At 35.7% G+C, this 14310-nt stretch overlaps 1 protein-coding gene across 1 annotated transcript in view; it reads right to left on the bottom strand.

Annotated features, from left to right (window-relative positions):
• Window positions 1-14310, bottom strand: part of PKP4 (plakophilin 4) — a 107865-nt gene that overhangs the window by 16201 nt on the left and 77354 nt on the right. Inside the window, exon 11 of the mRNA XM_076343244.1 lies at window positions 12307-12520. Within this exon, the coding sequence (XP_076199359.1) occupies window positions 12307-12520 (214 nt within the window). The remainder of the gene's footprint in view (window positions 1-12306; window positions 12521-14310) is intronic.

The following is a 14310-nucleotide window of genomic DNA, read 5'->3' as shown; positions in this document are numbered from 1 at the left end:
AGTTTGTCATAGAACAAAATAACAAATTAATTTGTAAACAGCAAAAAGCAGACTATCTCATTCACAGTCTGATAATCCTAAGGAACTAAAGAGTAAAAATCTACAACAATGGATACTTCACATGTTAAAGTGTTCAGGGATTCTTGATACTTTTAAAACAGAGACTCATTTTACAGCCATGTTAAAAGTATTATGACTTTTAACTCCAGCTCCCGTACAGCAAGACTTCCAGTAACAAAAGAGAATTGATTACAAACTGGGAAATAAAGAAAATAATCTAAAAAAAAAGTACTCTTTAAAGCTGTTGTGTAGGGTTTTTTCATAAAAGTTTTGAGTGATTCTCAAAAATTGTTTATGGCTTCACCAAACTTTGTGTTGCATTACACTTACACACTCAAAATAAGCTGAAGTTTACTTAATCTTCACGTTTAACAGTTTGATTACATAAAGCAAACTATTTCAAATACATATCCAATTTCCTACCATAAATATCTTCTGTGACTGTATGCCCTCGCTAAAGAAAAGTACTTCATGGGTAACTAACAGTGAGAAATCTAAATGCTTCACTGGCCTATCGCTTTTAAGTTTTTGAAACAGTATTTCATGCAATTTGTGATGCAAACTAGAAATTAGATCTCACCTAAACCTCCTCCCCACCCCCTAAACATTTGTTGTTGAAGCAAGTTATTGAAGAGAAAAACTCTATTTTGAGTCTCAGACTACTATTGGTTACCTAACACATACAGGAAAATACCATGCTTGATTCTATGTGACCTAGCTTTGAAAATATTACTGTATGGTTATTCACATAGAGGTAAATCTCTCAGCCTTGCTAAGTATGACTGCCTCTAAATATTTACTGGCTAACCTATAGCTTGTGAAAAAGCTGGGGCAGCTGGGTGCTGTTTGAAATGCCAAGGCAACAAAAGATGATATACTACATACCCAGGCATTGTTGGACCAATGCAGTTAGCCGCAGCAGCACTCGCTAAACCCATAAGGGTCATGGCATACACCACCCTACCTTACCTTCAGAGGAACACTGTAACTCAGATGCTTGCTAAGGAATTGGAAGAGAATAGCCAGCAGCATCTTTTTTTCATATGTGGGCACAATAGCACGGAACTGAAAAGACCAGCTAGAGGACCTCCCTAAACTCGATCCCTCCAAGAAATCTGTTAAACTTTTGCAAATATTAACTTGTCCATGAGGATTAGCCTGGGAGTGTTCGAAGAGCAAATCACTAGAGTTCCACTGAGCAACTATGTCAAAACTTGCCCAGAAGCTGGACTCTCAGGGAGGTAGCTTGATTAAATGATGAATGATTTATTACCCCTGTGTTCATTATGTGAAGGCAAAAGCTCTCACTGGGACACTCTGTTTCTTAATTTGGGAGAAGTTTTCAGCTATTTATTTTACAAAGTAGAACTGCATATTACAGAGCCCTTTAGTCTTCATGTTAAAAATGAGAATACAATCTGATTATTTGTAGAGTGCTTATTTTAAGATAATTGGGACCAAATTTAGTGCTTATTAGAAATAAACCCTAAAGGCAAAGGCAGTTATAATTTGGGAAGTTTCCATTCAAAGATAAGGAAAATGGTGGAAGGAGCTGGTACAATGCTGTATTAAGGTAAGGTCTAAGAGACTTCTGGGATTACAGTATAATTTTGTATGTCATTTAAATAACAGTGCCTTTTTATTCCACATTGTTGTGGAGGTACACTTAACAACAAGTATTTAACTGTTAGAGATTCACCTGCCAAAGTCCAAAGAGACAGTTTGAAACTGTAGGTAAGAGGATGAATTTCCAAAAGATTATTTTTCAACAGCTATTAGCTGCAACTTTCATCATTCTGGAAGACTGGTGAACATCCCATTCACAAACAACTCTGTGTAGCAAGGGGAGTGCTAAGTCCATTTACCTACCTAAGCAGATCTCTAGTCCCTAGCATCTCTGGGTTTGGAAGGAGAGGAACTGCTTGCTACTCACGTTACACTTTAGTTTGTGTGTAACTCAACTGATTGCTTCAGCTGGCCTCAAGTTTCTTGCTTAGTCTGTGAATGTACTATAAAATACAGCAGAAAAATCACAAACCACTATTAGTGCTTGACATTGCCTAAAGGTGAGGAAAACCTGAGAAGGCTAAAGTTCAAAAGATACCAGCATTACCAAGCATGGGTAATTCTTAATGGAGGAAGGAAATCAGCAGTAACAGCACTGGGGAGGTGGGGGGGGAGAAATCGGTAAGCTTTGCAGGAGAGTTTAAAATGCCACATGAAAAAGCTTCTGTAGTTCTAATGAAAAGTAGGTCTTTTTGTTTTCTTTTTTTGATCAGGGATTGCCTGCCCTATTTTTGCCTGAAATTCTGACGCTTACAGCTCTCAGAGATGACCATGCTAAAATAACATTTCTGTGAACGTTGTCCAAAATAATCCTAGTCAGGAAATTAAAATAAGTAGCATGATAAAGTTGAGAGCCTTATCTACATTAAAATTTGCAGTTCCTATCATTGACAAAACTGCTTTGGTGTTAGCAGTGGTTGGACATTTTTGTCATAAAATTTATTTTAGACAAGACAGAGAATTTACCTTGACGTTTGTATCTAAAGTGACAAGTAACACAAATCTTTAACAAACACAAATACCCATCTCCAAAGTTTTAGCCAGTCATTTAAATTTATTAGATCATAAGAATAAAAATGAAAACAACATTTAAGGAATATGTCTGCCTTCTCAAAAACGAAGAAGCTTTCCAGGTCATATTTAATATTACCTAGTATAGAAAAAACCTAGATGTCTGGCTCTTGAATGAAATATTCTAGCATAAGTATTAAAAAATAATGAAAACATGTATACCTGATTTAACTATAGATAAAATGCTTTTAAATAGCCGAGATGTATGTACAAGATATATAATACAATACAAGCACTCATATCAAGCTATGTAAACTACTTTGATGAGCCAGAATATGTTTTCCTCTAAAGAGGCTGAATGGGAGAGAAAAAAAGTTCAAGATCATGTGGGAAGATGAAAGCAGAATAACAATGCTCAACAGGTTATTCAGAGGTACATTTTAAGTTTAAAGACGTAGATATACATCTTCTGTAAGATCAGGTCCCAACTAAGTCAATATAAAAATCCTAATAGCTTTAATAAAAGAATCTTGATGGAAAGTGTATAGGTTCATGCACTAGATCTTAAAATTAGCAAGATTTAGGGATTATACATTGGAGTACTGACAGAGTTAGATGAGTCCTTTAAGTTACACTGAAGGTATTTTAGAGTCCCCTCATCTTTTTCTTATCCTGTCCTGAAACAATTTTTTAGAATTGATGTAACATCACAAATCAGGGTGTTAGACAAAGGTAAAACATGGACGTGGTCCTGGGCCATCTGCTCTACGTGACCCTGCTCATGCAGGGGGGTGGACAAGATGACCTCCAGAGGTCCCTTGCAACCTCAACTATTCTGTGATTCTGTGAAAACAAGGAGCCCGAAGTCCTGCATAAGAGGACTCTCAAAGAAGAAACAATTAAAACAGCCAAAAATATTGAATTATACACCCTCCTGAAGCAGATCAGAGACATTGTTCTTTGACCCCATCTGTCAACTTCCTTGGCATAACAATACCTGCTGACAGCAGATCTAGCTATTGGTATTTACAGGGCTTTGAAGTTGTTCTGGACCTCAGATAAATAAATAGGAGACGCAACAAGGGACAGGACCAGCTAGTAGTAGCTGATAAAAGTATGTGGAAGTAACAATAACCTTGTAAATGGGAGGCAACAACAAACCATAACCCTCCAAACACAATACCATGAATGAAGTTGAGGACTACTGATACAAGGACAAGGTATTTGAGGTTTGCCTTACGGATGCAGAACGGAGTTCTGTTTTAACACCATCAACTTCACAATAGATCTCATGTTTGAAGTTAATGGGTTCAGATAGGGTGAGGAAAGCCAAGGTACTCTATTCTCTAAAAATGGTGGCAACTAGAAATAGTACTGGTAGGTATTTTGAGGATATTTTCCACATAGATTTGGGACATACATTAACACTTGCAAGTGAAAAAAAAGAAAAGCCTTGTCTATAAACTTCTGTTTCTCTAGACTGAAACCCCTACTACTTAGAAAATAAAGAGAGAAGAAATCTTAAATAATTTAGATCCCATCCTTGAACTGACAAGCCTTGGTTAAAGCCAAATGATCTTGACTATCTAAGATAAATTCTGTTCCAGCAAAAAAAATTTAGAAAATAGGATCATCTGAAAGACTTTTCTGAGGAACTGTCTATAGAAGTGAGTGCTTAAAAGGAGCAGAGATGAACCTAACTGAAGAAACACATGTACATAATAGTGCAGCAGAGGGAGTTTGGTTTAACAGTTTTCTCCTGAAAATCTGAAAGAATCAGCTTTTTGTTCTAAAGCTCCTGGGTCTTTGGCTCTAAGATGCTGGTCAAACTGTTCCAGTACACCTTTAATAATAGAAATTGATTTTAATTGATGACGTTCCCTCCTCATGTAGAAGACACTTTAAAAGTACTTGAAATTTCTACAAACTGTAACAGAGCAGAAACAGAGAGACAAATCTAAACCGCTAAGTTTCAGTGGTTGAGGTTTTTGGGGGTCGTTTAATGTGTGTTCTGTTTTTCTCTTTTTTTTTTTTTCTTCTTCCCCTAAGGATTCAAAAAATATTTAGAGAATAATGGAGAAAAGGATTCTTCCCAAGAAGGCAATTACTATTAAAAGGAAAAAGGACAAGACCCTGAAGTAATATAGTTCTCTTTTCAGTCTTCATGTTTTTGTGTCACTTCACTCGGAACATATCTGGAGGTTCAAAGGTCTGTGATGAGGAAATGTCTGCCAGTTAGGTCCAGAGATCAAACTCCGCATGCCAGCTATGATACTACCTGTAACACCAGGGAGTGGTGGACACTAAACAGCTGATATAGCTGTATGTAGAGAAGACAACTTGGGTGAACTTCTGTGAGGATGGTCATCAGTCAGTGGGTGGTAAGCAATTGCATCATGCATCACTTGCTTTGTCTATTCTTTTATTATTACTGTTATTATTATTATTACTATTTTATTTTATCTAAATTATTAAACGGTTCTTATCTCAACCCATGAGTTTTCTCACTTTTACTCTTCCAATTCTCTCCCCCCTCCCACCAGGGAGGGGGGAGAGTGAGTTAGCGGCCGTGTGGTGCTCAGTTGCCAGCTGAGGTTAAACCATAACACATATGCTTGAATTAACTCACACAATGTACCAAAAAATTATGTAGAAACAAAAAAAAGACCTCAAGGATCAAATTTTTGTCCTGGAAATGTGATCCAGACAAGGTGATATGAAGTAGAATGAAAAAAAATCCAGAACTGGAACATCTAGTGAAAACAGGTAGTTTGGAATCTATAAAGACAAAACAATGTTATTGCATTTAGTGACTGCAGTTGTTTTTAATCAAATCCTACTGCATGTAGATAGGTCATATCCTACTGCATGTAGATAGGTCATAGAAATACTGAAAAATCAATTGAATTTTCATAATTTTCCACAGGGTACTTTCAACTGGGGAGAAATTATTTATGAAGAACTCTTTTTTCAACATGCTAAATGGTAAGGGTCTGATTCTATATGCTGCTTGCTGCACATAATGCTCTGGGGTGGAAAGGATGCAAGCAAACTATGCGTAGGCAGATGGATCTGTGATTATACACAAGACTACTACACTGGGCTCAACAGACTATTACTGGAACCCATGACCTGACCAACAGCTGTGAAATGCCTCACTTGGTGCTGTAATGTATGGAAGATAGTGTGCTAATTTAGATCTGCAAGGGTCAAGATTTGTCCTATAATCAATTGTAGTAACAGAAGGAAAAAAGAACAGCTCTGTGTTCTTATAGCACTTATCTACTGTAATCTGAGCTTGGAAAGGCTGTGTGTCCAAAGCTATTGTTCTTTGTAAATCTCAGCAATCTGTTAATTTCTATTCCAGTGCAAATCAAATCGACACTAGCATTTGCTTTTCTACTGTGTTGACATAAAGAACTCCATGTATATGAATTATATCTTCTATTAGTGTTGAAACACGTTGGTGTCATATACCTCGCAAGAAAAATATATGGACATTTTCTTTTGATACCTTTAGCATTCCTTCTGCTAGTCCTATTCTAAAAACAGTATCTTTAGGCAAACAATTGAAAAGAATCATCACTTTAGACAATTTGATGTCTTCTCAATTGCAATTGTAAATCCTAAATAAAAGGTTATGTGATTACCTCGTACAAATTCATTAAATCTCTTAAAGGTTCAATATATGCTTTTCAGTAATGAGTTTAAGCCATCTCAGATGTGCAATTAATAATGCTACTCTGACAGCAGACATCAGGTAAGACTGAAATTGAGACCCAAAATATCCTCACATAAACCCCCCCAAAATATAGCAATCCAGTTTTATCAGCTTGTAAGGAAAGAAATATAAGTTTCTATCTAAACTTTCCAAATACAACAATGAAAGCTCTAGAACTAGCATAAGTATGGAAAAAACAGTGCTGTGATTTTTAACACCACCCACCACCTCCAATTCTCTATAAAATTGCTGCAAATTACTCAGGAGTAACATATTCAAGCATTCAAACTGATGGCCTTCTATATAATTAAAATAAATTATATTTAAAACTCCGCTCAGATTAATAAATGCAGAAAGCTTCATCTCCTATACTAAGGTATGGAAAAAGACTAGCATTGTAATAGCATAGGCGTAGTGCTCTTTCATTTACTTTACAAATGGCAGCATCAGCTGAAAACTAACAGCAAAGTATATAATATACAGTAGAAACTAATAGTTAAGTAGATCATAGGTCATCTTACTGAAACACAAAAGTATGAAACTAATGTATATGAAATTTCACTGGCCTTTTTCTACCATTACGTGGTAAGGCGTATGGAATGCAGAAAATAGTGCAATAGCAGTACATCACATGTAAATATTTTATGAATTAATATAAAAGTTAATAGTTTGTTAACTAGAATTTCTCAGATTTACAACAGTTTTGTTGTCACAGACTGTAAGCACCTCATGAAATACAAGGTTTTATTTTTATTGATTTTTAAAGGTCAATGCCTATCACAGTAATGCTGCTTGAGGTCTTTGGGCCCTGGTGCAAGAAAACCAGTAGATTCCACTTTACAGCAACATACAAAAACATCAAACCTAACTGCATCAAATGCCAGCTACTTCACTTACAAATCATCATTTTTCTTCATAATAAAGAATTTTCTATCCACTTCTGGACGAATTTGGACAAAATTGGTTAGCTTCTGTAACAGCAAAAATTAAGCAGGCAAGATAAATAATTCTGTTTAGATCTTTTGCCACTTTACTAATAGTTGCTGGAGTTACTAGAAGAGCTGTAATCTGTAAGCAGAACTTTGGCTTCATCCTTCTCACTGCTCATCAAAAGTAAGCCAGGACTGAATGAGTTTGTTGATCCTTAGCAGCTCCTCATGGATGACAGGCTAGCAATGTTCCTCAACTGAGAGAAGAAGTTGCATGGGAAATATCCCCTAACATCTCCCTGTCTCTAACATTCTCTCCTCAGGGAAAAATATTAAGACAATTGTGTATTGACTGTTCTGATGTATAAAATTTTTGATATTTATTCATAATCCTTCTGGACTTGGATCTACGGTAATATTTTAAGGTTACAAATCTGTCCCTTCCAATAGATAGCAGTGAAGTGTGAGGATAATTAAAAACCACCTTCTCTCCGATTCAGTAGCTTTTAGTTTTGTAAGGGTTTTCTTTTGTTGGTTTGTTTCTACTGGTTACAGGTTCGGTGTTGAATTGGTTACATTACTCATGTAACTCAAGCAACTGTAATAGGATTGTAAAATAATTGCTCTGTCCAGAAAATCCCTTATGTGGTAACTCTTCAAAGCTTCATTTTGCTACCTAATTCAGAGAATAAATGAAACGTATATGGTAAGCCAGCAATTTCACTAGGACGACAGGACATAAATGCATAATGATGTCTGTGTCTCCAGTCAACAGCTTTAGCTGTTTAAAATCAAGCTTAAGTCATGGGTTAAAAAAACCCAAAACACGCCCCACCCCCCCCAAAACCCTGCAGATAAAATTTCTGGATGGGAAAGAGAAAAGTAGGATTTGCTCATTCCTTGCTGAATGGCTTTGTACTCCGGGGTGTTGTGGGGGATCAACTATTCATGGAACCCTGGCATTACCAGAGGCAAAGAACTTCGTTTCTCCTCTGTATCCAGCTGTGTTTTTTCATGCTCTACTTTGGTTTTGAATCTTGGCATTTTAACCCAGATTTTTAAGACCCTAGATGAGTTTATGGCAATGAATTCCACTGCCACTGCTCACATCAGTTAGTGTTAACCAAATGGGTAGCAGGTTTATTAAGAGTTCTTCAGCAGCTGCACCAGCTTGGAGGTCCACTGCTGAACATGGATGATCATATGCTACCTCTGCAGGTTTTACACAGTTGATCACAAAGTACTTTGGATTGTATACAGAGTAGAATTGAGGTAAATATTATAGTAACATGAAAGTTGTGAAAGGAAACTATACCCATTTCAGAGAGTGCTTAGTTTGCAAAATTGTGTGGGACTTGCAGCTATTTCTGTACCTTCTCAAAAGTTACCTCAGGTTGCCCAGAACTGCAGAACTCCAGGTCCCTTTTCCAAAAATACACAAGCAACAACGCACAGTGTCAACTGCTGCAAGAATGCAGTCTCTCACAAAGATGACACTGTGTATACAAAAGATCGTGCTGTTGGACAGAGAACAGCATTTCTCAGCTGAACTGGCTGAGATAGTACTAATTTGAAGAAATAAACTACGAAGAATTGCCAGGACCATCAACGACAACCTCTTTCCCCTTTACCACACAGCTAAGCTAGTGATTAATTGTTGCTGGAATTTGTGCTCATTCTTCCTTCCTTCCTTCCAGCTATAAAATCATACTGCTCCCCCAAGTTCAGCACTGTCACTTGCTTGACATTTCAGGGAGGAATCCTGACAGAAAACCAACCATTCAAAAGAGTAGATGAGAGGTCTTTCTCTGGAGAGGGCATGGTTTGTGGCTCATCTCTGCTGCTGAAGATCTGATGAAAATCAAGAAACTACTCTAAGGTAGGCATCTGACTCGCTTTCTCTGGAAAACTTGCAGTAGTGGAGTACACCAATGTTTCTTACATTTTAACATATTAAAGGGCTGTTTCTGAGGGTCTCTTGAAAGTAGACTCAATTGTTAGAAACTGCACTTGGGTTCAAGAACATGCATATTTTGATTTCTACTTCATATACATTTTTCTGCCGTATAAGCCTTCCAAGACATGAGATCCTGAAATTCACAGATTGATTCCACGCTGTGCTGACTGCAACGTAAAAACATAGCCAGACATCCTTCATGTCACTTACTAGGGAATGGAGCTCTTGTACACAGTCAGGAAGGCCCCAACAGTATTTCTGCTGCCTAGTGCTGAAGCTGCGCTGGAATGTGAAAAACAGTAGCCTCCAGAAAGCACTGGTGCTGAAATCTAATGAAATGTGTTGCAGTTACCAAAAAAAAGAGTAGTTTCCCTTCTAAGGGCTCTTTGACTGCAGAACACAGGACAGCAAGGCTACTATGGGTCAGCAGCGATGGACGCTGCATGCAGCTGGAGTAAGCTCAGTGAAGAGTTATCCTCTTCCAATGCATTCCAAAGTCCAATTTTTAAAGACTTTTTTAAAAAAAAGAAGTATTAGTTCATTTTCATATAATGATTATGAAAAGTGATTTAGCACGTTTTATTTTCTGGATAATCTATAAAAAAGATTACTTGCTTCCCTCTTAAAACATGCTTGTGGTTTTGCAATTACACCTTCTGTATTTTTTAATGTAACTTTCTATTCAGTTTCCACTTCTTCATCTCTCTGCATTTCAATCTTGTCATTTCGGTTACTGTTAATTAAATATAGACCCCAGTATTCCTACTGTTTTCTAACTCCTCTAAAACATGTTTGTGCAATTAAACCCTGCCCCAGTATGCTAGCTTTTCAAACTTATCATAGATAATCTTTAGGGCATGTTCCCAAATAATTTCTTAGGTTAAAAGATTGCTTTTGACTAAATAATTCCTCTCAAATTTTATATAAAAGAATTAATATGAAATATATCTATGCAGATTGCAAGAAGTTTGTTATTCTAATTTCACTTATCTGGGATAACAAAATTTTCATCTATCTAATCTAACTGCATATCAAGGTAAACTGGATGAATTTCACTTGCAATGACACCAGATACAGCTGTTATCTTTCAAAGGCAATTGATACTGCTAATAATGAAAGTATAATTCATTTAGTAAGGAAGAAAGACCATCCTCAGGAAAAAGAAAAGCATTGTACTTCATTAAAAAATGTTACACTAGAAAATCCATTTTATATGAAAAATTATGAATAAACTACAGCAGTAATGAATAGCACTGATTTTAAACTAGAAATCAGACATAGAGTGTTTCTAGTGGTATAGATTGATACTAATTTCTCTGTATTTACATTATCTTAATCTGGGAACATAGTAAACTGGGTGTGGTTTGCTAGTTTTAGTTCTGACATAGGTGGAGATTTTTAATTATTAAACAAATAATCATTGGATCTTTTCCACTTCTTTTCTTTATATTGCTATTTATAGAAAGCATTTAAAAATCCCTAAGCTCCAAAAGTCTGCTGTGGATTCTTCTCAAGCATTCACTATTGGTCTATCTCTAACAGAAGTCAATGCCACTGACTTAACCAGAAGACAACTAGGTCAAAACTTTCCATTTTGATGTAGCTGGTTAAAAAAATTAAAAATATGTGTGTTAAAAAGTAAGAGTCACTTTTTCTGAAGTAGTCATCTTTAACTATAATTCAAATTAAATACCATATTTATTTGAAAAATCTTTTCACTTACAGATGATGTGCTATATCTTTTTTGAAAGATAACAGTGTAGGGTTTCATTTTTTTTGTTGTTTTTTTTTAATAGTGACTAAATACCTTCTGTAATTAAGAATTTGACTTTGGCTTTGTCTGTGGAACCATCCCTAACATCTTAAAAGCACAAGTAATTTAGATGCATAAAACATGAATTTTATAGAGCAGCTAATGTGTAATTCTAGTTTTAAGTATTCCATTTACATAACTTCTTAAGGAAAAAAACTGTATCCTTCTAGAGAGAACATGAAAGCTGCAGGTTATCTTAATGCTTGTTTATGTGGAAAATACTTAAGGAAAATAGCCTGCATATGAACTTAAACTTAAATGCTTTGGGTACATTCTGTACAGAGTCCTTTCTCTACTTAATAGCTTTTCTAAACAAGGAAGTAATTTGGAGAGGCTCCCAATATGACACCTCTTCTAACTTAAGCACTGTTGTACAGCTTTGCTTAGTAGGTAAGTAGTTAAGCTTCGTAGCTTAACAAAATCAAACGAGGGAGCTACTAAAACTTGGAAGAGGAACTGTTTAAGGAAAGTGAAAACACTGCTTTTTTCTATCCTCTTACATTTTTCAATTCCCTAAAACCTTCACAGACAAATCACTCCCATATTAAGAAAAAGAGATAGTAGATGTATGCAGTACCCAACAAATCCACCTTGCTTTGATGGAAATGGAGTTCCTTCATGTGTTAGAACTGGAAATCATTTATTATTTCTGCACTTTCTGTCTGCACCAAGTGCCAAGTAGGTTCGTGGGTTATAAGCTAAATCTGCTACCTCATACTCAAGAGACTAGGAGTGTGTACACAGTCACTTGCCATGACTGTACTAGCAAGCTGGGCACTAAGATGCTTCTATAATTTGCATACTTGCAATTTTCTGTCTGTACTTTAACAGACATTTACATAGTTTGGGTCCATCTTAAGAATTCTGCAAGATCGTATTTCCAACTGTTGTCAGCAGATGATGAAAAAAGCCTGAAATAAAACAAGTGTTAGGAATCAATAAAGAAAGACCTATCCAAGACCTAGCTGCGTATGCAGAAGAATCATACCAGGGGAAAATTTACCCTAAGTGGCGCTTTAGTGCAACTACCTCAAGATTCACTTCTCCCAGTGAATCTATACTTCTATGCTAATACTTTAACTGTCAGTAATCAAAATAAGTGATTTTGTATTCACAAAAAATACCAACGCACAAATAAAAAAACAGTCGATATACTCAATTCCAGTCACTTACGAGTTATTCCAGTCTTGTCCACTTCAGAAAAATAATCTGTATTATAGTTCTCTGCTTGTTTCTATTCAAAACTTACCCGTTACAAGCTCTTTTATTTCGGCATCAACAGATTTTCTCAACACTCGTAAAAGGGCAGGTATCCCACCAACATTCTTCATTGCTATTTTGTTTTCATCAGTAGACTTTCCGTAAACAAGGTTTCTCAGTGCGCCGCAAGCATTCTTCTGAACTTCCAGGACTCTGTGATCCAGGAGATCAACCAGGTGCTTGATTCCTCCCAGCCTACATACCTAGAAAATGGAACGTCGGGAACATCAGCACCCATTGATTTCATCCATTTCACTCTCCAGATTTAAAAGGCTTTTATTTTTATAAAAACAGTAGATTCCATTCTACTTCAAAAAGAAATATTGTTGGTAAATCTTAATAACTTTATTGTTACACTGTACTGAAAATTCCTGTGAACCACTCACATCCTTGTTGAAAAGGCTGATGGACATTTTCAGTCATTTGCTGTGTTCAGAGAAGAACTGTTACTGCTAAAGTTTTGTCTCCCAGTAATGCAGTCTTTAAAGTAATTTCCTATACCTCAGAATATCTTTTTAGGGAATATTAGAAATAAGAAGTTGCAAAGATTTAAATGCCAGCTTTTACACTTAGCCACACACACACAAATCAGTTCAAATTAGCATATATCCAGTCCTATTGGCATATCTGAAGTTCTTTTTAAAAGGAAGGTCTACTCTGCTGAAATTCTGTAAAACAAAAAGAAATTTTTATACTGTTTGCTTTGAGCAGGTTAGTTGCATTTATTCTTTGTTATATATTTTTCATTGTGTTTTGAGATCTCATTTCCATGTAGTAATTTTTTGTTCAAAATAACTTACAGAAATGATAAGATTAAAGTATTTTAGAATTCTGTAATATTTACTAAATAAAAAATATTTTCAAGAGATAACTAAGTAGTATTACTTACAAGATTAAAATTAATTTTAAATTAAAAATCACCACCAAAAGGCTACCAAAACATTTTCTATGAACTGTTTTAAAAAATATGAGCTATTTTCCAATACAAGATTGATCTATTATAACCTGGTGTTATTTTAGCACAGCCAATAACTTTTGTGCCATACTATCCATAGAATATGCCTAATGAAGTTGGCATAGGATCTCTTTAAAAACCCCACACCTGCAGCAGCTAAACTGCTGCTGCCCTAAGAAGGAGATCCCATGGTGAAAAGAAAGAGATACACCATCATTCCTGAATACTTTGTTTATACAGGTTGTAATTCTGGGCCAAACAGTTAGAAGAGATGTAAAACATAGCAGTTCTAAGGATTCTCTACTTCAGCATTAAAAGCACTTTGAGAAGACCCTTTTCTGTTCTAACCTGTATAATACTTAGGCTGGTAAGCCACAAGGCTATTTGAAATACATTAATGTGTACAAGTTTTCATGGATTTTTGGCTTAAAAAGTTCCGTGTCTTTTATTGGCCATAACACAAGGAGAATAAAATTATTCTCAATGAAAACGTAACAGATTTAGCCACATCACTTGAAGTTGATACTTTGAAAAACAGAATCTTCTCTCTATTGCATTCTTGAAAATTGCATTGGGTACCAAAACAGTTAGTATCTTTACACCTTAAAACAGCCAAATTGAAGAGGCTTGGAATAAAAAAAAATAATTGAAATGCAAGGTCTGTGACGAACACTGTATGTGATTTTTACATGTCAAATCACCTCTTAAGTAGAATAAAAGAAATAAAATGAAAGACTGGTGACTTGGAAATTTTTTAGACCTCTGTTTAAAATGTGTATTTTTCGAAAGGAAACCTGTATTTACACACCTAGATATATCTACCATGTAAGTTATAAATCCAGGGGATACAAAGTTTGGCATTGATCAATTAAACAAAGCCACTGCTACATCAAAAGCCACCAGGAATCTGTATCTAAAGGCATTCAGTGGACTTTAAGCTTAAAGTTATTCACCTGGCAAGATTTCTGTAGCTAGGAAATGGATATTACCTTACAGATTATTTATTTCATAGAATCATAGAATCATTGAGGTTGGAAA

The sequence above is a fragment of the Aptenodytes patagonicus genome, chromosome 6 (assembly GCF_965638725.1).
Source record: "Aptenodytes patagonicus chromosome 6, bAptPat1.pri.cur, whole genome shotgun sequence".
Classification (NCBI taxonomy): Eukaryota; Metazoa; Chordata; class Aves; order Sphenisciformes; family Spheniscidae; genus Aptenodytes; species Aptenodytes patagonicus.
This window is presented reverse-complemented; position numbering and strand designations above follow the sequence as displayed.